This window comes from Notamacropus eugenii, chromosome 1 (assembly GCF_028372415.1).
Source record: "Notamacropus eugenii isolate mMacEug1 chromosome 1, mMacEug1.pri_v2, whole genome shotgun sequence".
NCBI lineage: Eukaryota > Metazoa > Chordata > Mammalia > Diprotodontia > Macropodidae > Notamacropus > Notamacropus eugenii.
The window spans coordinates 354698860-354722516 of record NC_092872.1 but is presented as its reverse complement, the minus strand read 5'-3'; the positions used below and the strand labels follow the sequence as shown (position 1 = coordinate 354722516).

Genomic DNA, 23657 nt, shown 5'->3' with positions numbered 1-23657 from the left:
ACACTGATGAAAAACTGGCATTAAAAAGCATCGGTCTGTTTTGTGGGAGAAGTTTGAGGTCATGAAAGGATCTAGCCATTCAGCACTGCTAATATTTAATTCTAGGCCCACCTTGTCCATTTTCCTCTGTCTGAGCTCTATATCTGTATATCTGTTCACACATATACACATATATAATATAATTAATATATGTTACATATCATATATAATAACATAGTAGATAGAAAACATATAGTATGTCTTAATTTGGGGAAATCGGTGTCAATTACAGTTGTAGCTTGTGAGTTATTGTGAAATGGTGCAGTTTTCTATTTTCTCTCTCTCATGGATGAAATTGCCTATAAGCAAAAGCAAAATTTATGTTACTCTCTAGTTGTTTCTTAAAATATCAATCACAGTGGAACAAACTAGCAGTTTCCAAACAAACATTATAGTAGAACTTATATAGACAAAATACTTTTCTTCGAGTATAAGGCACATGAAAGATATAATATGTGAATGTTTTCCGAGAGGTGTCTGTGAATGCAGAGATGGCTTCATAATTGGGAAGGCCTGGATTCAAAGCTTGCTTCTACCATCCACTAGCTCTGTCATTTAATCTCTCATTGCCCAAGGCAGCTCTCTAAGAGTCACAGAACAGGTGCCAGTCTTCTTTGATATAGTTTCCTTCTTGGGAATTCTCAAGACAAATGAAATCATAGGTCTGGTCTGAAAAAAAATTATGCAGTTATTGAGAAACTGAGATTAGATTAGAGAAGAGAAAAATGAATGAGAGTCACTGTGTAATAGCTGTACCCAAGAATGTGAAGTGGGATTAGATTTCTTATGCCTGACCTCAGAAGGCTGCTAGAACAATGGAGGGGCCTTGCAACATAGTAGATTTCAGTTCAATTAAGGAGCAAGCTTCCTAACAATTAAAACTCTACCAAAGTAATTAGGATGTCTATATAGGTAGTGAATTTCCCTATCACTGAGGTCTTCAAATAGAGGCTAGTTGGTCATTTGACAGAATGATTTAAATTCCTTTTTCAATATGGATTGGGCCTCTGAGATCTTTTCTAATTCACAGATCCTATGACTGAGCTTGTTTAAAGAATTAGCACCAGAGTTTCAGTAGGAATAATGATGTATCCTTTAGTGGGTGTCTGCAAACTTAGTTCTCAATATGTTAGGCTAGAGCTAAGGAAGTGAGGGTGTACTAAGGGGAGGGCTGGTGAAACATATTTAGAGGGAGAGGGATGGTTGTCAAAGAGGAAGGAGTAATTGGAATTTGGAGAGGGAAAATGATGGAAAAGATCTCTGAAAACTTGCCTTCCCAGGTGCTGAGCCAGAGCTTACAAGAAAAGCAGTCTTATGGGAAGCATGTATTTGGGGAGTAGGTTGGTGGGTTGTAACAAGTTGGGGGAAGCTGGTAGAACTGTTCAGAGGAATAGGCCTGAAGAAGAGGTCTTGACAAATTTGTCCCCTACAGGGTCTGACCTGGAGCTGATGAGAGCAGTAGTTTTGGGGAAAGAGTGGTTGGAAGATGAGTGGGGTTGGAGGTAAGACTGATGGAATAGACAAAGGAACAGGACTAATGGATAAGTTTTCCCAGTTGTTGGACTAGAGGGGGATGAATGTGGGGTAGGTAGTGTTTGGTATAAAGGGAAGCTAGTGGGACTAGGCCTGTGAAAACTTACCTATGGGAATGACTAGGTGAGAGCTGATCATACCAGCAGCTTGAGGGTTGAGGAAGAGGGATGTTTAGAGCTATTGAAGGTCAGAGGAGGATTGTAGGAATGATGTAGGGGCCTGGTAGAATATGCTAGAGGAATAGGCCTAAGAATAGACCTCAGCAAACTGTCCTCCCCCAGGGCTTGGGCTCAAGCTGAGGAGAGCAGCTTCAGAAGGAGGGAATGTTGGGTGTAAGTAGTGTGTTGGTGAATTAGGGTCCTGGAGGTTTTACTTGCCTGGGCCCAAGCTAGAGCTTCAAGTCAGCTCAAAAGGTATAGGGATGATTTGGGATTTCAGTTACAAGCCAGGGATTCTAAGAGTGTTTTTATTACCACAAAAAAGGCTACTCTGAATATTTTGGCTTATATGCCATCTTTTTTTTTCCCTCTTTGACTGCTTTAGGTATAAGCTCACCAGTGGGATCTCAGGCTCAAATGGTGTGGACACTTTGGTCATTTTTTTCTATAAATAGTTTCCTCTCTTCTTATACTCCAGATTTGTAAAATGCTGAGCCTGGAGTCAGGAAAACCTGAGTTCAAATCTGACCTCACACACTTACTAGCCGTGTGACCTAATAAGCAAGTCACTTAAGCCTGTTTGCCTTAGTTTCCTCATCTATAAAATGAACTGAAAAAAGGAAATGGCAAACGACTCCAGTGTCTTTGCCAAGAAAACTCCTAATGGGGTCAGAGAGTAAGACATGACTGAAAAATCAGTAGATGTTTATAGATTCTTCATGTTGGAAACAACTTGAGAGTTTGTCAAGTTTGAGTGTCTCTGTGATGTCTGAATTCTTGCTACAGCAATACCAACAAGTGGCCTCCACTCTTTGAACACTTTAAGAGATGGGGAACTGAACATTTACTAAGACGGTCCCTTCAACCATCTTTTGGATTTGGGAGCTGCCCCAGTTTGGTGAGGGCAGATGGCTTTTGGATGGTCTTTCTCAAATTACTTACATTGTTTTGAACTGGGAGGGACCTTTGGTGAGTATCATGTACTCCAAACTCCTATTGTACAAATGAGGAAGCTGAATCCCACAAAGTTTATGTGATTTGCTCAAGGTCATATGAATAGCAATTAGCAACCGTATAATAATCCCTGCTACAGATAAGAAAAGGGAGGCTAACTGATTTGCGCAGTTACAGGACTAGCAAATGACATGAGGTGGGGAGAAGAGCTAGAACTCAATGTTCTTTTAGGAAATCACCCACCAAAGAATATCAGAGCTGAAGGACATTTTAGAATCACAGGATCATAGATTTTAAGAGTGGATAGGAACTTGAGAGTATCTAATCTCAACTGCTCATTTTACAAATAAGAAACTGAGGGGTTCCGTAATTATTTCTAGAATTTCATTAACATGAAATTTCCTAAATCGTGGTTAGCATGTAAATGGTTTTATATTAATATTCATTTCTATTATCCTCATGTTACAGATGAAGTGAAGAGAGGTAAAATGAATTGTTCTGGATCACATGGCTAGTCTTTGGAAGAGCCGAAATGTGAGCCCATGTCTCCTGGCTCTAAATCTAGCACTCTTTCCATTGTACTTCAGGTGCCTCCTAACAGGATCTTAAACAGCTGACTTGCCAGAGGAGTGAACCCTGCTGCTGTTAGGAGGACTCTCACGGTTTACATCTGGACCGGTGATGGTTGAGAGAGGCAGGAGGAGGAGGATGGAAAGTGCTTTTTTAAAGCCAAAGTAGTAGCAGGGGGGCACAGCAGGCAAACAGAAGGGGAAAATGCTTCTAAAATAAAATAAGGCAAGTAGCAGCAGGAACTTTTGGGAGCCAAGTTTTCTTTGGCAGTGAAAAGATCAGCAGTTAAGGGGGAGTGAGTTTGCTGGTGGCAGCCTTTTTTTTTTCCTCCGAGCACAATGACAAAGGGAATACCATCAACTTCAGCTCATACAGAAGACAAGGTTTCCTCCCTCTCCCCACCTTCCACCCTCCTGGGTGATGGGCTCACGCTAGGAAGCAGGATTTGGGGTAAAAGCTCAGTAGTAGCTGACCAAGCCCTGGGTGAACCTGCTTCCAAATCCTTTCCCACTGAGAATGTGACTCTGTAACCTTGTCCAAGCCTTGGCTAATGCTGATAACCTTTAGAGTAGCCCATTTAGTTTCAAGGAAACATACTGTGCATAGATGACCATAGATATTACAGGGGCACCTGAAATGCTTTGTTCCCACCAGCCAGGAGTCAGTATTCTGGCCAGGATATCTCAAGGGAGCCCGAAGTCCACAGAACTCTAACCTGAGATAGGTTTGGGAGGCCTCGAATCTTCCAGTACTTTAGGCACAAACATGCAAGGGGGGATGGAAACCAGTGGTCAGCACTGAGGTCAGGACCAAACAAGGCTTGATTGTCCAATCTAACAGTACGTGTGTGGGTATCCAGGAGAGGGTGGGGCAGCTAAGTGGTACAGTGAATAGAGCACTGAGCTTAGAATCAGAAAGGCTCATCTTCCTGAGTTCAAATCTGGCCTCCGACACTTAATAGCTGTGTGGGCCTGGGCAAATCACTTAATCCAGTTTGCCTTGATTCTTCATTTCTAAAATGAACTGGATAAAAAAAGGGCAAACCATTCTAGAGTCTTTGCCAAGAAAACCCCACAATGGGATCATGGAGAGTTGGACACAACTGAAATGACTGAGAATAGCAATCTAGGAAGGGAGGCGAGGGGAGGGGAGGCTAGGGGAGGGGAGGGGAGGTGAGGTGAGGTGAGGGGAGGCGAGGGGAGGGGAGGTGAGTGGAGGAGAGGGGAGGGGAGCCTCGTTCTGACACAAAGTCCCAAACTAGGAGCTGAGGCTGAAGATATTAGTTAGCATAAGAAGAAACTGAATACTCTGAAGAAATATTATGGGTTTAGATATTTATGACCAGAAAAACACAACAGTTTAGGTACTGTATTTCAAGAAATCATAAATAAAAACTTCCTAGATATATTAAAACAAGAGGGGAAAGTAGAGGCAGGGTCCACTAGTCACCTGCAGAATGAATCCTCAAAGTGAAAACTCCCACAAACATTGTAGTTGAAATCCAGTGCTTCCAGGTTAAAGAAAAAGTAATGCAAGCAATAAAAAAGAAAGAGTTCAAAATAGCAAGGAATTAGAATCAGTATCTGTCACATAAAACTTGGAAGCTATTGTCATGAAGGAGAGAATCTCTTGGAATAGGATTGATTACAAAAGGTAAAAAAAAGTAAAGACTTACCACCAAGAAAAACTTAGAAGACCAAACAGGATGCGGTAGGGGAAAAAATAGGTCTTCAATAGAATAGAGGGCTTTTAAGCATTCTTGATGAAAAGGCCAGAGCTGAAAAGAAACTGAATTGTAAATGCAAGAGTTAAGAGAAACTTAGAAAGATACATGCATTTGAGTAATTGGAAGAGGCTAAACAATGAAATCTATACATTCTAATGATGGAGAAGAGACATGTCCTTCAAAATCCTAATGATTTCAGAGGTCAAAGAGGTAGTAAAATAGGAAAGAAGGAGAATTAAAAGGAAAGAAAATCTGGTCTGTCTTGGAGGAATAGAGGAGGAATAGTAGAGTGGAAGAATTGCTAGTTTTGATCACATTTCTTTTCTCTCAGCATCATCATCTTTCTAAAGAGGAACATGGGGTAAAGAGAGGGGTAAAGATATTATGGGAGAAAATACACAGTTAACAATCATAACTGTAAATGTAAATGGGATAAACTCACCCATTTAATTGAAGAGGATAACAAGATGGATTGGAAAGCACAATCCAGCAATATATTGTTTGTAAGAAACTCACTTGAAACATAAAGATTTACAGAGTTAAAGGTATAGTAGAATTTATTGTGTTTCAGGCAAACAAAAAAAATCAGGGTAAGAATAATGATCCCAGAGAAGGCAGTAGTGAAAATAATGGTTAAAAGAGCTAAGCAAGGAAATTTCCTCATGCTTAAATTTTACCGTAAGCAATGAAATTCTATCAGTTCTTAATAGCATGAAATACTTGAAGGAAAAGTTGGTTGATTTGCAGATATTAATAGGCAACAAAGCTATAATAATTGGATTTCAACGTGCCTCTTTCAAATCTAGGTAAGTCTAACAAGAAGATAAAAATAAAAGCTTAGGACCTGAATAGAACTTTAGAAAAGTTAGAGATGCTAGATCTTTGGTGATTATTGAATGAGAATAGAAAAAGAATATACATATTTCTCAGCTGTGAATGGCACCTTTCCAAAAGCTGACCATGTGCTAGGCCATAAAAACCTCAAATAAGTGTAGAAAAGCAGAAATTCTGAACATCCCTTACTATCCCACAATGTAGTAGAAATTATGATCAGTAAACTATGATCAGCCATTGACAAAAGAATTCAAACTTAAAATAATACTAAATGATTTCATTTTAAAGAATGGATGTCTCAAAGAATAAGATATAGAAACAATATGTAATTTTGTCAAGGAAAATGACACCAAAGAGACAATGTACCAGAACTTTGGGGGATGCTTCCAAAGCAATGCTGAGTTGAAAATTTCTGTCACTAAAACACTTTCATCAACAGAAGAAAGAACAACGAATTCAGTATGTAAATGAAAAAAAGGGAAAACTAGGAAAGCAGTATTGAAAAACCCAGCTATATTCCAAAAAGGAGTGTCAATGAAGCATTCAGAAAAATACACAGAAGAGAACAAAAGGAAGCTTAGAGGAAGATACAGACAAACAGCACAGCTTTGGAACTCATGTGCTGAATTATATACTTAAAACTATATACTTAAAAAAAGCCTATGCTCTATATTATAGATTCACATTTTTATATGCTGTCTTTTTTTGTATATGGAAATGCTCATATTTGTTGGGTCTCCCTCATTAGAATATAAAACCCTGGGTAGCAGGAATTTTTTTCACTCTTTGTACCTGTAATTCTGAGCCCCTAGCACAGTGCCTGGCATGTAATTGGCACATGAATATTGATTGTGTGCTCATTAAATGAGTCACGAATATAAGGTAGCTCTTAGATTTGGGTTGGTCTGAGGGGCCCATCCTTACACATCCTCTGTGTGAGAGTTGGTGCAAATCCGTGGTGTTTTCTTCATAGAATTTGGCACTTAGGGGTTTGGTTCCACCTCTCTTTTTAAAGCACCATGGTATTGCAGAAAGACGATGCATTGTGTTTCGAATCAGAAGACCTGAGTGTGAATCCTTGCTCTTATACTCTGATACTTGCCTCTAGGCCAGTCATTTAGCCTCTCATGATCCCAATTTTCTCATCTTTAAAATGGGGCAAATAGAATTGTGATAGATTTTTGTGATTATTATGGAGCTAATTGAATTGTGATTGATGATGATGATAGTAATGATGATTACACATCTTTACATTACACACACACACACACACACATTACAGAGTAGGGACCTGTTTCGTCTTGTTTATATGTGCATCATAGGATTAAATTGGGGTTGTGACCTGGCCTTCATAGTTCAAAAGGAGATGACATGCATTTTGATCATAGCCTCTGGGAACCAGCACATTTCCAGGATGTAACTCTATTGCATTATAAGCATTTTTTCATCTTCAGTACCATGAAAAGTAATACTGAGTCAGGAAGACAAACTTTGACCCTAGAAGTAAAACCAGGGCCCTCCTGTGGAAACAGCAGAAAGAAGACATATAGATATATTGTCCCAACTTTGTTTAAAAATAAAATCAGGACAGAGTGCTAGGGCACAGTCTCAGGCACAGAGGGACAAGACTATAACCTAGTTACTGCAGCTGGAGTATAATGATGAAGCAATAATGATAATAATAATTCATTTTTGTTGTATAGTCATTTTTCTGCCATGTCTGACTCTTTGTGATTCCAGTCTTTGGTTTTCTTGGGGAAGATACTGGGATGGTTTGCTGTTTCTTCCTCCAACTCATTTTACAGATGAGGAAACTGAGGCAAATGGAGTTAGGTGATATTCCCAGGGTTACACAGCCAGATTTGAACTCAGGAAGATGAGTCTTTCTGACTCCAGGCTTGGCACTTTGTTACCATCTGCCCCAATAACTCATTTACATAGCATTTTACTGTAATAACTCATGAGTCAAAGACTCCCACCTTACACAAAGGACTTGTTTGTACTTTGGGAACCTCTCACTTCTCTGGCTTGTTGCTCCAATCCATGTGATCTAGTAACTTCAGTGTCTGGCATTCCCCAAGAGTAGTCATCAGCTCTCCTTATAAGTGTATAATCTTAAAACACAAAATTGTATTTATAATGTAATGGAAATAGATTTTGTGCCTTAGTCCATGGGAAGCAATGCTGTCCCATAGTGAGCAGCTCTTCCCTGAGTCCTCTACGATCTCAGTATTTCATTGTCAGGCCCTGGGTAGGATTTCAGTTAGGGTGTCTGGAGTTCCCTGCCTTGGTGCTCCTGTCCACAGCTGTCCATACAGCTGCTCACTGTGGGCAGCCCTGACCTCTTGTGGTTGACTCTCAGCAGGCACTGCATGTTTTCCTTTGCTATTGGTGTTGCTGTCCACTGTTTTTCTCCGCTGCTCTGTGGTGACTCTCCTGAGTTCCCCACAAGGGTTGATGGTCTTGCTACCCAGGCTGTCCTCTGCAGTCCCTGATTTTTTGCCTCTAATTCCATGTTCTCTTGGCTCTCCTCTATGTTCACAGCTTCTGTAGCTGACCTCTGTGGTTCAGTAGTTCCCCCTTTTAACCTCACCCTTATGAGTTCACATCTCTGAGAGGTCCTCTTTTCCTCACTTCCACCATCCTTAAGCCTTCTTTTGTATCTGATCTCCACAGGCCATGATGTCACATGGTGGAATTGGAGGGGTGTTTAAAGGGGAGTAAGGGGACCCCTTTTTCATGTACCTCACAAGCCAGCTTAGGATGAGTCACTATCTTTTCCTCTCTCCTCAAGCATAAGGGTGGTGTATCTCCTATTCTCATCAGCAGCTCCTGCTGGGCCCTAAGAGTGGGAGGAGCACCCCTGCTTTCATCTCAATTGTGTCTCTATAGAGAGATGGTTTACTATTACACTTCCTATGTGCCAGACACTGTACTCAGTGCTTTACAATGATTATCTTATTGGATCCCCACAACAACCCTGGGAAGCAGGTGCTATTATTTTCCCCATTTTACTGATGAAGAAACTGAGGCAAACAAGTTAAATGACTTGCCCAGGGCCACATAGCTAGTAAGTGTCTGAGGATGGATTTGAACTCAGGCCTTCCTGACTTCCTGACTACAGCTGCCCCCAATCTTCTCCACACCGTGCCTTCTCCACTTGGACCATCCTCTCTGCCCTGCACCCCAGTACTACTAACTCTTATAGGTGAATTTTGCTTTAACTTTCCATTGCTCATTCTTCCTGGAGAGCAGAGACTGTTTGGCTTGTTTCTGTTTTATTTTTGGTGCTTAGAGCAGTGCCTGGCACATAGTAAGTGCTTAAAAACCATTCATATTCTCTCTGCCTCTCTCTGTCTCTGTCTCTCTCTCCTCCTCTTCTCCTCTCTCTTCTTTCCCTCCTTTTTCCTGTCCTCCCTCTCTCCTCTCCCTTCCTCCTTTCTCTTTGTCTCTGTTTTTTATCCCTCTATTTTTCCCTCTCCCTTTCTCCTTTCCCTACTCTCCCCTTTTTCTCTTCTCCAGGTAGGTATGAAGATCAAACAAGACTATAGAGTTTACTCAATAAATGAAATAAGTATGTAAATCACCTTGTAAATGTAAAACCTTCAGTGACTTAATTGCCTCTAGAATAAAATATAAATTCTTTTTTTAAAATAGTATTTTATTTTTTTCAAATTATATGTAAAGATAGTTTTAGATATTCGTTTTTTATAAGATTTTGAGTTCCAAATTTTTTCTTCCTCCCTCACTCCCTCTCATCCTCCTTCCCCAAGATAGCATGGTTATATATGTTCAATCATGTAAACATATTTCCACATTAGTCATGTTGTGAAAGAAGAAACAGAACTAAAAGGAAAGCCACAAAAAACCAAAACAATAAAAAAGGAAAAATAGTATGTTTTGATCTGCATTCAGACTCCATAGTCCTTTCTCTGGATGTGAATAGCATTTTCTGTCATGAGTCTTGTGGAATTGTCTTGGATCATTGTATTGCTGAGAAGACCTAAGTCTAACAAAGTTGGTCATCAAATTATGTTTCTGTGTACAATGTTCTCCTGGTTCTGCTCCCTTCACTCAGCTTCAGTTCATGTAAGTCTTTCCAGGTTTTTCTGAAATCTGTTTTCTCATCATTTCTTATAGTATTCCATTGCATTCATATACCATAACTTGTTTAGCCATTCCCTAATTGATAGACATCCCCTCAATTTCCATTTCTTTGCCACTACAAAAAGAAATGCCATAAATATTTTTGTATATGTGGGTCCTTTCCTCTTTTTTACAATCTGTTTGGGATATAGACCTAGAAGTGGTACAGATTTATTGCTCTTTTGACATAGTTCGAAATTGCTCTCTAGAATGGTTGAATCAGTTTACAACTCTACCACCAATGCATTAGTGTCCCAATTTTCCCACAGCTTCTCCAACAGTTATCATTTTCCTTTTCTTTCATATTAACCAATCTGATGATGTGAGGTGGCACCTCAGAGTTGTTTTAATTTGCATAAAATACAAATTCTTCACCTTACATTCTTCCATAATTTGACTGCAGCCAATTTCCCCAGCCTTTATTTCGTAAACTCTGTGTTCCAGCCATACTTTACTACTGGCTATTACCTCACCTTACCACCCCATCTCCTGAGTTGAATGAATCTGTGCTTTACTGGGGCTCTTCCCCATACCTGTCATGTATTCCCTTCTTAAGTTCACCTCTCTCACAAGCTCCAGTCCCACTTCACTGGGAATGCGTCCCTGAACTTTCCCACAGCCTTGTTAGAACCTCACATCACCTTATATTATAATTATACATGTACATGTTGTCTCCTGCACTTCTTCTACCCTCCAACCCATGTAAGATCTTTGAGAGCCCCTGGAATTTTTTTAAAAAGCATCTCTCCATTGTTCAGCACAGAGATGTACACATAGTAGGTGCTTGATAAATGTTTGTAGAATTAAATTAGGCATCAGCAATATAAAAGAATTGATACAGCCATCAGAAAACCAGGGTTTATGTCTTAGTTCTTATCTAACTGAGTGATCTCTGAACCTTAGGTGTCTCATCTGTAAAATGAGGACAATAATTCTTTCACTTTTTCAGTTTATAAACCTTTAAGGAAGGAAACATTTCTATCTATATGTTTTTATTAATATTATCCAAATAAATTTGAAATTTTAAAACCAGCTGCTGAAATACTTCCCCCCCCCCCCCCCCAACTTTACAAAAGCTACATTTTTCTAAGGTGAAAATCTTTTAGCATCTGAATCCTCTGAAGTTTGAGCTCCTTCTGACTTTGCCAAAATGAGAATTTTCATTTTCATGGGGAATTTCGTTCACAGATTGGTGTTCATGGTATGGTCACTGTTTACTTTTTTTTCCTTTCCTTTTTGAAGACTACTGAGCTCATTAAGAAGGAAAAAAAAAACCCCAAACTTTACTGGTATAGTGAAAATGAACTCAGGGAGTTCTTGCCATTGGAAAAACATTACTTTTTAAAGTCATGACATATAAAGAAGAGACATATGATCCCAATTTTGAAAGGGTCCTTAAAGAGTGTCTGTTACAATCCCTTATCCCAAAAAGCAATTCCCCTTATAGTTTATTGTTATTAATATTATTATGAGCGACCATTATTAACATATTTATTTCTATAACTCTTTTTGCTTTACACATCCACTACCTCATTTAATCCTTGCAGTCACCCTGTGAAGTAGGTTGGGCAGGTATTGTCACCATTATTCTTGCAGTCACCAGGTGTGCAGCCTTGGGAGTGTGCTCCATGCTGCTCTCTCCCTCATAGCCCACATAGGTTGCCAGACCTTCTTTATTCTGCCTCCACAACTTCTCATGTGTGTTTTTCTTGCTCTGTTCACATAGCTACTGTTCTTATTCATGTTCCCTACATCTTGTATCTCAACTATTATAAAAGTCTCTTCATTGGGCTCCCTGCTTTCAGTTTTTCCCTTCTCCACTCCATCCTCCATACAGTTGCCAAAGTAATCTGACTAAAGTATAAATCTGACTTACCACATCACTCCAAGTTCAAGAGTCTTCAGTGGCTCCCGAGGCCTCTAAGGTAAAATACAAGCTCCACTGTGACGTATGAAGTCCTATGGAATTTGGTTCCAGCCATCTTTCACAGAATAATGGAATTTCAGATTTTGGAAGGATCACCAATGACAGTGTAATCAAAACCTTACCTGAAAAAAAATTCCCTCTAAGGATGCCCATCAGTTGGGAAATAGCTGAACAAATTGTGGTATATGAATGTAATGGAATACTATTGTGCTATAAGAAATGAATAGGCGGACTTCAGAAAAGCCTGCAAAGACTTATATGAACTGATGCTGAGTGAAGTGACCAGAACCAAGAGAACACTGTACACAGTAACCGCCACAGTGTGCTGTGACTGACTTTGATAGACTTATTTCTTCTTAGCAATGCAAGGATCTCAGACAACTCCAAAAGACTTGTGATAGAGAATGCTGTCTTCATCTAGAGAAAGAACTGTGGAGTCTGAATGTAGATTGAAGCATATTTTTGCTTTCTCTGTTTTATTTTTCTTCTTTCTTGTGATTTCTCCCATTGGTTCTAATTCTTCTTTACAACATGACTAATTCAAAAATAGGTTTAATATGAACGTATATGTAGAGCCTATATTGCATTGCACCCTGTCTTGGGTTGGGGGGAGGGGAGAGATAGGGAGAAAATTTGGAACTCAATATCTTATGGAAGTGAATGCTGAAAACTAAAAACAAATAAATTTATTTTAAAAAATTCTTGCTACAATATAACTGACCAGTGATCATTCTCCTTTTGCTTGAGGACTCCCAGTAAGGAAATACCTACCACTCCCCATGGCAGTCCACTTCTACTTCCCTATTTCTGTTTAGGGTGCCATTACTATTCTAGTGTGTCAGGTTTATAATTGACCTCCAGATTGGTCTCCCTGCTTCAAACTTGTCCCCCAACACTAACCCTTTCCAATCCCTCCTTTACACAACCACTGTGAAGTTCTGACTAGGTCACTCCCTTATTCAGTGATCAGTCAATAGACATTAATTAAGCATCTCCTCTGTGGCAGGCACCATGCTAAGTACTGGGAATACAAAAAGAGACAAAAAGGAGTTCAGAGTCTAATGGGGAAGACAACAAGCAAACAAATATATACAAACAAGCTATGTATAGGATTAATAGGGAATAATTTTAAAAAGAGAAGGCATTAGAGTTAAAAGGAATTAGAAAAGACTTCCTAAAGAAGGTAGGATTTTAGTTGGGACCTAAAAGAAACCAGAGAGGTTGATGGTCAGAGCTGAGGAGCTTTCCAGGCATGAGGGATAGCCTGAGAAAATGCATGGAGTGGAGAGATAGAGGGTCCTTCACTGGATCAAAGAGTAAACCCACTGGTTCCCTGTTGTCTCACGAATAAAATCTCCTGTTTGTTTTATTCTAAACCTATCTTTCTAGCCTAAGCTTGTGTCTCACTTTGTAGTGCAACCAAACTGGCTTTTTTTCTCTTTTCACACAACAATCTTCCTATCTCTGTGCCTTTGTACTGACTGTCCCCAAGTCTAGAAAGCACCCTCTGCCCACACGTAGGCCTGAGAGAATCCGTTCCTTCAAGACTCAGCTTGATCCACCTTCCAATCAGCAGTTTCCAATCACCAGACTCAGCTTAATCACCATCTCTGCCTTTGCTGATCCTGCACCTTGCTAGTGCTCATTCACTCTAACTAGCTTGTTTTCAAACTTCTTTATATTTATTTTGTATGTGCTTATAGATGTATGTGTTTTCTCCTCTGATAGAACATAAGGTCCTTGAGAACAAAAAACATTTTTCCCCCTTCTTATCCCCAGGCTCATAGCAGAAAAATGCTTGTCAATTGATTGATTGTTTGGTTCTACTTTTGGATAGCTCTAATTGTTAAAAGTTTTTTCATTAAAAAATTCTAAATTTCTCTTTCTGCAACTTTCTTCTACCGTTCTTCATTCTGCTTTGAGCAAGCCAGCAATGATCACAGGTCCCCAAGTTCTCTCTGCAGGCTAAGCATCCCCATTTTCTTCAGTTGGACCTCCCATGACCCTTTACCCTTCTGCTTACCCTCCTCTGGGTGCTCTCCAGTCTATCTATGTCTGTCTTAAAATGTGATGTCTAGAACTGAACACAGCACTCCTATTAATATTAGCAAAGAAGGGAGCAGTGGCACGATTATCATCTTTTCCTCACCTCAATGTAAGATTGCATTGACTTTCTTGGCTACCATATTAACTGTTGATATGTTAAACTTTCACACCTTAAAAGTATACCAGATCTTTTCAGCAAACTGCTGAAAAGCACCAGTCTTTACAACATGACTAATTTAAAAATAGGTTTAATATGAATGTATATGTAGACCCTATATCATATCTCCACTGTCTTTTAGTTGTAAAGTTGATTTTTTGAACTCAAGTGTAAGACAGAAGATAGCATGCATCCCTATTAAATTTCATTCTGATCTCACACAATAGTCTAGCTTGTAACACTCTTTTTGAATCCTGTCAATCATCCATTGTGTTAACCATTCTTAGCTTTGTGTCATTAGCAAACTTGATACAAATACCATTTATTCCTTTGTCCACATCCGTGATAAAAATGTTAAGTAACACAGCGTCAAGTCCAATTCCCTGAGGAGTCTTCCCTTCAAAGCAGTTCCTTCTGGTGCTAAGGTTTTCTCTTTGGGTCTGGCCATTCGCCCATATCTCCCAGACTTGTTCCATATCATGACCCCCTCATGCACAGTTCTAGCCAAGCTGTTTTTGTTGCTGCTGTTCATGATAACTCCACACCTGGGGTCCTCCCCTCTGCCTGCGCCTTCTTTCATGGTTCAGCTTCAGTTCCTTATTCTATACAATGCCCTTCCTGATCCCTCCAGTTATTAATGCTTTCTACTCCTGGAATTGCTTTGTATATGCTTGGATTTATACCTCCCTCCTGAGGGTGGTTGTGAGGATAAAATGAGATATTGTTTATAAAGTGTTTTGCAAACCTTAAAGTTCTGTATAAATACTAACTGTAAAAGAGCTAGGTGGCTGTGGAGAGAGTTTTTAACCTGAGGACAAGAAGATCTGAGTTCACATTTGACCCTCAAACACTTATTAGCTATGTAACCCTGGTCAAGTAATTTAGCTTCTGTCCTTAGTTTTCTCAGCTGTAAAATGGGGATAATAACCCTTTCCTCCCAGATTGTTGGAGATAATATTTATAAGGTACTTAGCATAGCACCTGGCATATAGTAAGCACTTCACAAATGCTTGTTTCCCTCCTACCTACCTTATATGTGTGTATGTGTTTTGTAGTACTTCAGTTCCTTGAAGGATATTTTTCATTTTATTTTCTTTGTGCCCCAGTGCCTAGCACAGTGCCTTATGTCTGGCAGATCCTTGATAATATTTCTTGACTTAAATTGTTGAGTACCTTTTTTTCTTTTTTTGGTTCACACCTTTGATTTTGTTGATTTTAGGCAATCTTCAGTGAGAAAACTACCTCTTCTAGTGGAGTTCTGAAACTTATAGTTTTGGAGTGATGCCCAAGGCACTGAGGAGATAAGCCTTTTGCGCAGGGCCACAGTGTTCTAGATGGTACTTGAACCTAGACCTTTCTAACTTCAACAGTGATCCCTTGTATCCACTATGACACAGGGTCCTTTGGTTATCCATTTTACCTCTGAGGGAGCTTAGGCACAAAGAGGTTGTGGCTTGCTAACAATCACACAGCTTCTAAATGAAAGAGTTTTGATTAAAACTTAGGTCTCCCAAATACTAATAATACAGGTAAGATTTGAATCCAGATCTTTTTACTCTCTCTTATATCAACATTATCTTCTAAAAGGAACACTAATAGATGGTTATTAAATAGCTTCTGGTAATCCTGCAGAAATGGAAAGCTTGCTACCTAACAAAGCATGGCATTCCATTTTTGGGCAGTTTGAAATGTTTATTATATTTAGTGGATATCTCTCTCCTTGCATTTCCTCTTGTTTTCTAATTCCATCCTCCAGGACCCAATAGTGCAATGGAAAGAACTCTGGATTTGAATTCAGAAGACTTAGGTTTGGGTCCTGACTTTGCCACTAATATATTGTTTGTGTGACCTTGGGCAAGTCATTTCATATATATTTTTAATGCTGTACCATTTGATTATAAATAATAATTTATAATATTCCCTCTTCTGTAAAAAGACTAGCTGAGGGAGGAGCCTCTCCCCTTCTAGAGAATGTCAGAAGCATTCCAACTCTGCTCAAGGCAACTGGTAATTTTCCTAGCTGGAAAATGTGATTTCTGTTTAGGGTACAAAAAGCATCCAGTCTGGCCCTGTCCTTGTTCCCCTTCATTAGAGTTTAGGGTAACCCTAGCTCATGAAGGACAAACCAAACCAGAGACAAATCAAACCAGCTGGTTGGGGTGCCCAGATTTCTAGAGGGATCTCAAAACTCTTGACCATGCCACATTCTCAGCTGATGCCCCCTGTTCTTACAATGTGGTAATTGGGAAGGACCGGGAATTTCTAGCCTGCTTTCTCATTTAAACGTCCACCAAATCAGGGTTGAGTTTCATTTCCCTGTCAGAAGGAACATACCTAATATAAGGTGTTTCAGGGCCTCCCTTGGGGTCTTTGGTTACCAAGAGAAACCACTGACCATCAGTTTACTGATTATTGTCTATTCTAGTGAAGGAATTGGTTGTTAATACCTTGTAATTTTTAGTCACAACACACACACACACACATACATACGCACCTACCCACCCACCATCTATATTTATATCTATATGTGTCTATAGATACATATACCTGCACACATGTGCGCACACATACACACACACGCACACACACACTTCAGCTTCTTCATCTGTAGAATGATGGCATTGGACTAGATGAACTTTGTGGTTCATTTCAGCTCTGAATCCATGATTCTGTGAATGAATTGGCCATCATTGAGGCTGTTACTTTTCTTCTTATGATGATGAAAATTCATTCACAAATCACTACTCAGTGTGTTTCCTTTGTTTCTGCTTCTTGCCCAATCTTTGAACATGTAGGTCATTGTCTTTGTCCTATGCTTTGTACAAATAATAGCTTTAAAGAAAATTTTAAACCAAGATGTGTGTGTTGAGATCCCTTTCCCCATCACTGAGCGCAGTGATGTGAGATTTTTTTTCAGAAAGAATGGACTTACTGTGTGTGTCTGTGTGTTTGTCTATATAATGTGTCCATGTTTTGACTGTTAGCTATATATGTCTGTTGTATATTTCTTCTATTTTAGATTGCACAGTTAAAATTCTTGGATGGCAGAGAATGTGTATATTAACCTGGTTTCCTACAGCATCTGCTCTAGTACTCAGTAAATACCTTTAAATAGTATTCAGTACTATTAATTTAATAGCATCCAGCATTTTTATTAATGACTTTAATGATGCCATAGATAGCATGCTTATCAAATTGGTGGATAATATTCAGCTGGAATAAACCAAATTGGGATCCAAAAGGAACACTATGTTGAATGTGATGAGATAAAACCTAACAGCAATAAATGTCCTGCACTTGGGTTTAAAAAAAAGCCTACCCAAACATGTGTAGGATGGAAGGGAGCGGGGGAGGGAGTATCTAGAAAGCAGTGCGTGTGAAAGGAGCCCAGAAGCTTTAGTGACCTCTCTGGTGTATGGAGGGAGATGATAATCCTGGTCCTCTGGCCTGGTCACACAGAACTGAAAATAGCAGGTAGAATCACATTTTAGGAAGGACACAGAATAATGAAGGGATTGGAGACCATGTGAAGGGTAAACTGAAAGAAATGGCCATGTTTAGCCTGAGGAAGGGAAAATTGGGGAAGGGGAGGGGAGAGATGGAGACTATGACACTGTCTTCTCATATTAAAGGGTTGACATTGGAAAGGGGGACGAGTCTTGTTTTACTTCTCAGAGGGCAGAAGAGTTGGGAGCAATGAGGTAAAAGTTTCAGAGGTGGATGTTTCCTCCTTGTGAGGGAAGGGGAGGAAAGGGAAGGCAACAAGCATTTTTTAAGCACCTATGTCATATACCAGATATTATGTTAAACACTTTACAAATATTATCTCATTTGATTCTCACAAAAGCCCTAGGACACAAGTGCTATTATTATCCCCATTTTACAGTTGAGGAAACTCAAGCAAACAGGTTTAAATGACTTAAGTGTCTGATGTCAGATTTGAACTCAGGTCTTTCTGACTGAAGACTCTGCACTCTATCCACTGTGCCACCTGGAAAAAGATGTTCTAATAACTAAAGCTGTTTAAAAGTAGAGTGGGCTGCATCAGAAGATAACCTCCCAATTTGTAGTAGAGGGGAAAGAGTCCTGAATTTGGAATCACAGGGCATAAGTTCAAACTCCAGCTCTGTCACCTTAGACAGGTCACAGCCACTGTGCGACTCAGTTCCTAATCTGTGAAGTTACAAGGAATGGACCCAATGACTCTTAAGTTTCCTTCTAGTTATGACTCTACAGTACATCGCTTGATCTCTAACAGCAGGACGTGACCCATAATTCACTGATAACTATGAAATGTAGTAATACACTGCAAGAGAAAAGTATAAGCAGCATGTTCTGTGAAGTCTGTGAAAAGAAAGGTCATTTGTTTCAGGGGAGTCAGCTTGGCTTAGTGGGAGAAGTGCCGTACTGGGAGTTAGGAGAGACCTGTATTCGGACCCCACCTTTTATACTATTTATGGGACCTCATGCAAGTTATTTATCTCTACATTTTGCTTCTTCATCCATAAAACAGAGCTACAAAAACTTTCACTGTCTGACCCACGAGGTTTTTGTGAGGGAAAAAAGTTACATTAAGAAATGTGAGATTTTATTACTTAGATCTACCTGTTTGTCTTTTGCCCTAAAGGTGTGGGATGCTATTGACACAGGTCGCTGTTTGAACACCTATTCCTCTCACAGTGGCGCTGTCCGTGCTGTGCAGTGGTCCTCCTGTGGAAGACAGATCCTCAGTGGTGGCTTTGATTCTGAGCTTCATGTGACGGATGTTGAAACAGGTACAGTTTTATGTATCGTGATTAAACCATTGGATTTCATTCCAGCCCTGGCTGCCCCACAACTGGGGGCATGACCTGGGCTTTCTGCACTGTGATTCTCTCTGTAATACACTCAATGTTCTGACTTATAAAAAATTTCTTTGAGATAAATACTGTTCTGCAATAAAACCAGCCCCGTGATAGGCTTCCCAACCAACCCCAGAGGATAGATATTATAAGCTTAGTCTCTGCCAAGCCTCTTCATTTTATGTTACTATGGGGTCTGATAAAGGGATGGATTTTTAATAAACCTTTGACACTTCATTTGTACTAAAATGGATTTAACTTTATTACAGCATCGTTTGTGGAGAATCCGTTTAGCATTTCTGTAACTTTACATTTTTGAAAGGCAATAAAGAATAATTCTGGCCCATGAGGAAACCTCTCCAAAAGAGTTGAGCTTTAATGTTCCAAATTGAAAAGGCATTCTGGTGAGATGGATTTGTGTCTGGACAAATCCTTGGGGGCCATTGGCTAAGAAGGGAGCTGCCCAATTTAGCTTACTGGGATTCTAGCCAAAAGAAATGGAAGAAAGGACAGCTCACAGAGGGTGGGTGAATGGATTAGATTCTTATAGCCTATCGGTATAATGCAGGAATCATGGAATTGGATCACAGAATTTAGAGCTGGAAGGGACCTTAGAGGTTATTCATTCTAGCTATCTCATTTTACTGAAGAGGAACCTGAGGACTAAGCTAGTAAATAATAGAACTGAGATTTGCTCCCAGGTCTTTTTGTTCTGAGTCCAGTGTTTTTCTTCCAAAGAGGATGTCAGATTTGACACAGATCTTAAAAGGTCTTATAGAGAGCCCACTTCTCTCTTGCCCAAGGACTTGAACCCAGGTAACTAAACTCTCAGGGCAATGCACTTTCCTTTAATTTGCATTGATTTATTTTACCCTAAAGTATAACTTACTGGAATTGTTAATGATAAAATTTTGAGTGTATTTGATTCTAATTGGTCAGAGGGAATTATATTTCCTATTTTCCCTTCTGGCTTCTCTATTTCTGTTAGTGGTTGTCTTTGACCCTTTCCTCTTCCTCACCCTTCATCTCCAGACAGTTATGGGATTGTAGATCTAGAACATGGAAAGGACATTAGAGGTCATCTAATCCTACCCCTTGTTTTATAGATGAGGAAAGTTAAGTTCATTGAGCTGGAATTTTAACTCAAGGCCTCCAACTCCAAATTCGTTATTCTTCCTATTGCCCTGGACTGCTTATTTTTAAGTCTGTTTGGTTCTACCTGTCCATCCACCCTTAACCGCTTCCCCTCTGCTTTACCTACCCTTGTTGTCACCATCCTGGGAGTGGACCCCATCAACACCAGCCTGGGCTATTACTTTCTAACAATTCTTTCTACCTCCTGCTTTCATATTTCTACCAAAGTAATCTTCATCATGTTGTAATTTTCTTCATCTAATCCTATTTACTGCTCTCCTCAAAAACTTTTAATGGCTCTAATAGAATTTAAACTCTTCTACTTGACATATAATTCCCTCTATCTGTCTAGGTTTATCTTATAATAGTACAGTTTGGATGGCCAGAAGCTTCCTAGTTAACTTGGAGTATGATGGCTAGATTCCTTCCCTCCCCTCCCCTCCCCTCCGCTCCCCTCCCCTCAAACCTTACACCCCCATGCACTCTGAAACCGAGGGGTTGAACAACGAATGAACACAACAATCTTACAGTACTCAGGAAAACCCAAGAACAAGGACAGAGATATGAAAAAAAAGATAAGATAGTCACTTCATAAACATTTACTGAGCACCTACTATGTTCCAGGAACCGTGCTAGACACTGGGCATGGAAAGAAAAGGGAAGGGAACATTGCATTCCTTCTGCTTGCATCCCCAGCTCTAGCACAATGGATGTCTCATAGACGGTGCTAATTAAATACTTATCTATAGATTATTTGATTATGGGAACTCTCTAGGGAGTTCACATGTGACACTTAGTCCACTTTGACTGGACCTTAGAGCATGTGGAAGGGAGCAGCACTGATGAGAGAGCAAGAAATCATGAGAGAGAAGTGAAATAAAGGAAACGTATGAGTGATAAAAGGGATTTTAGTGATTGTGTAGTCCAACCCATCACCCAGAGGGAAAGTCCAGCCTGTGCTTGAACACTTCCAAGGAGAGGGAGCCACCACTTCCTATGGTAGCCCATTCAACTTTCAGACAGCTTAGATTTTGAGAAAATTTTCCTGACATCAAGCCTAAATTTGCCTCTCATTACACTCATTGCTCCTGGTTCTGCCCCCTGGGGTCAAAACAGAACAAGCTGAATCCCTCTTCCTCGTGTCAGGCCTCTAAATCCTTGAAGACAGCCCTTGTTCTATCCCCCACCCCCACGCTCCACCTTCTGTTCTCCAGGGTGAGCTTCCCATGCTTGTAATATGGCATGGACTCAAGGCTCTTTGTCACTGTCATCCAGGCCCTTCCCTGTACGCACACTAGTTGATCAATATTCTTTGTCTCTGGCGCCTAGAACACAACTCAGTACTCCTGGGGAGGTCTGACTGAGGGGCCATCGCCTCTTTATTCCTCCAAGCTTCTCTTCATGCTTGTGGCATTAATTTTTTTAGCTGCCACATCATTCTGCTGACCTGTATTAAGCTCTCAATCCTTGAAATCAGCTAAATCTTTTCTCACATAAGCTATCTAATGATGCCTCTCCACTGTGTACTTGTGGAGCTGATTTTTTGAACCCAAGTATAAGGCATTTTATTCCTAATGAATTTCATCTTTAGATTGAGCCCAGTGCCTTGGGTCCTGATTCTATCTTCCAGTGTGTTAGTTGTCCCTCCTAACTCAGTGTCATCTTCAAATTTGATGAGCATGTTGTCTATACCTTTATCTAAGGCAACAATTTAAAAAAATGAGTCAATCATGTGGTGAGAATGAGGGATAATGGAAGGACAGACCATGGATTCCACTGGCATCCTTTCAATTTCAAGAGGACATTGGGTGGCTCCTCTCTGGCAAACCTAAGGAAGGGCGAGAATGATTGTGCTCTGTATCTTTGTAGAGAACAACAGTCACAGAGCCATATAAATATCTGAAGATGCCTTTTGTTTACTTAAAGCCTGCTAAGCAGTCTAGTGAATAGACTGCTGATCCTGGAGTCAGGAGGACGTGAGTTCAAATTTGACCTTAGAAACTTGCTAGCTGTGTGACCCTGGATAAGTCACTTAATCTTCTCTTTGCTTCAATTTCTTCTTCAGTAAAAGGGGATAAAATAGCATCTACCTCTCAGAGTGGTTGTAAGGATTAAGTGACGTAATATTTGTAATGTGTCTTGCAGACTTTGGCATGCCAAATAAATACTAGCGATGATGATGATAATGATGACAATGACGATGAAAAGGGGAAACCTATTCATACTGTTTCACCCATTCCTAGGATCAGAAGATCAGAGAATTTACAATCGCACAGTTATCTAGCCAACACTTTATTTATAGTTGAGAAAACTGTTGATTTCCCATGCATCCTTTAAAACTAAAATCAAGCCTGCACTTGGATCCAAAAAATAACTGCAGAAATATGTCAAGAAATCTAGAAAACAGTTCCTGTGTTAAAGGTATAAAAGGACTTTAATGGACTCTAGGCTTAAGAAATGGGAGCAGAGTGATGTGGCTGCCAGACAAGCTTCTGCTCTCCTCAGGCCACATTTATGAAATGAATGTGTCCCAGGCCAAAGGAGTGGTAATTGTCCCCTTGGCTCCGTGAGGGCAGAGACTCCATTTTATTAATCTTCATTTATCTTGCCATGTCGAGCAGGGCCGTAGGTGCTTAATAAAGGTTTATTGAATTGATTGAATCAGGAAAGGAGTAGAAACAGTGATTTGGAGTCATATCGGAGTGTCCTTTGCCTGTTCTCAGACTATCTTTTTTTTTTTTTTTTTGTGATGGCAAATTACTCTGAATTGGACTGCTCTCCCCCCTGCCCCATTCCTCCCCTCTCTCATTTCTCTTTCCTGTCCTACAAGGAGAAGTAAGGAAGAGGGTGGCCAGAGGGAGCAAAGAAAAAGAGAACATTTCCTTTCTCCTTCCCCCCACCCCCTCCTTGCTTAAGTGCATGAAATGATAATGGAAACTCACAGGGAGATGTAGGGACTACCTCCTTAATAGTTTGTAACAGCATTTCCCATTCCTGTAGGGATTCCTTATTTCCAAACTGCGCAGTTCACAAAGTACTTTTCTTCACAAATAGCTCTGTGAGGCAGGTCAACAAGTGTCAGGACCCCCTTTTTCAGATGAAGAAACTGAAGCATAGGGAGGTAGTTTACACATCTGGCAAGTGATAAGAGCTGGGCCAGGAATCCAGGCCTTTGAACTTCAGTTCTCTGGGAAGCTAAGTTCACCGGATCATTTGTGACCCGTGCAAGGTAGCATGGAGTCAGAGGACCTCAATTACAGGCCTAGATGTGCCCCTAGCTAGCTCGGTGACCTTAGGCAGGTCATAGTAGCCTCTGAGCCTTGGCTTCCTCATCTGTCACTTGTAGACAATACTATTGCCTGCATTACCTACTTTACTGGGTTAGAGAAATGTGAACTCTTACAGACCAGTGACTTGAAGCATTTTCTTCCTTCCTTCTGCCCAGCTTTAATCCAGAGTTTGTTTATACTCTATCTTCTTTTTGTGTCTGCTTTTCTCCTTTACTCTGTAAGCCATGCTTCTCCCTCTCTCCACCTTCCCCACCCCCAGTGTAATAGAAACACACAAACAATGTAATGTAATGGGTTTTGTT

The 23657-nt window shown here is 40.2% G+C and overlaps 1 protein-coding gene across 2 annotated transcripts in view; it reads left to right on the top strand.

The window, feature by feature from the left end:
• WDR25 (WD repeat domain 25) overlaps positions 1-23657 on the top strand; it is a 252118-nt gene that overhangs the window by 156833 nt on the left and 71628 nt on the right. For both annotated transcript variants that reach the window (XM_072630228.1, XM_072630229.1), the window contains exon 3: positions 18718-18865. In XM_072630228.1, coding sequence (XP_072486329.1) covers positions 18718-18865 — 148 coding nt within the window. The remainder of the gene's footprint in view (positions 1-18717; positions 18866-23657) is intronic.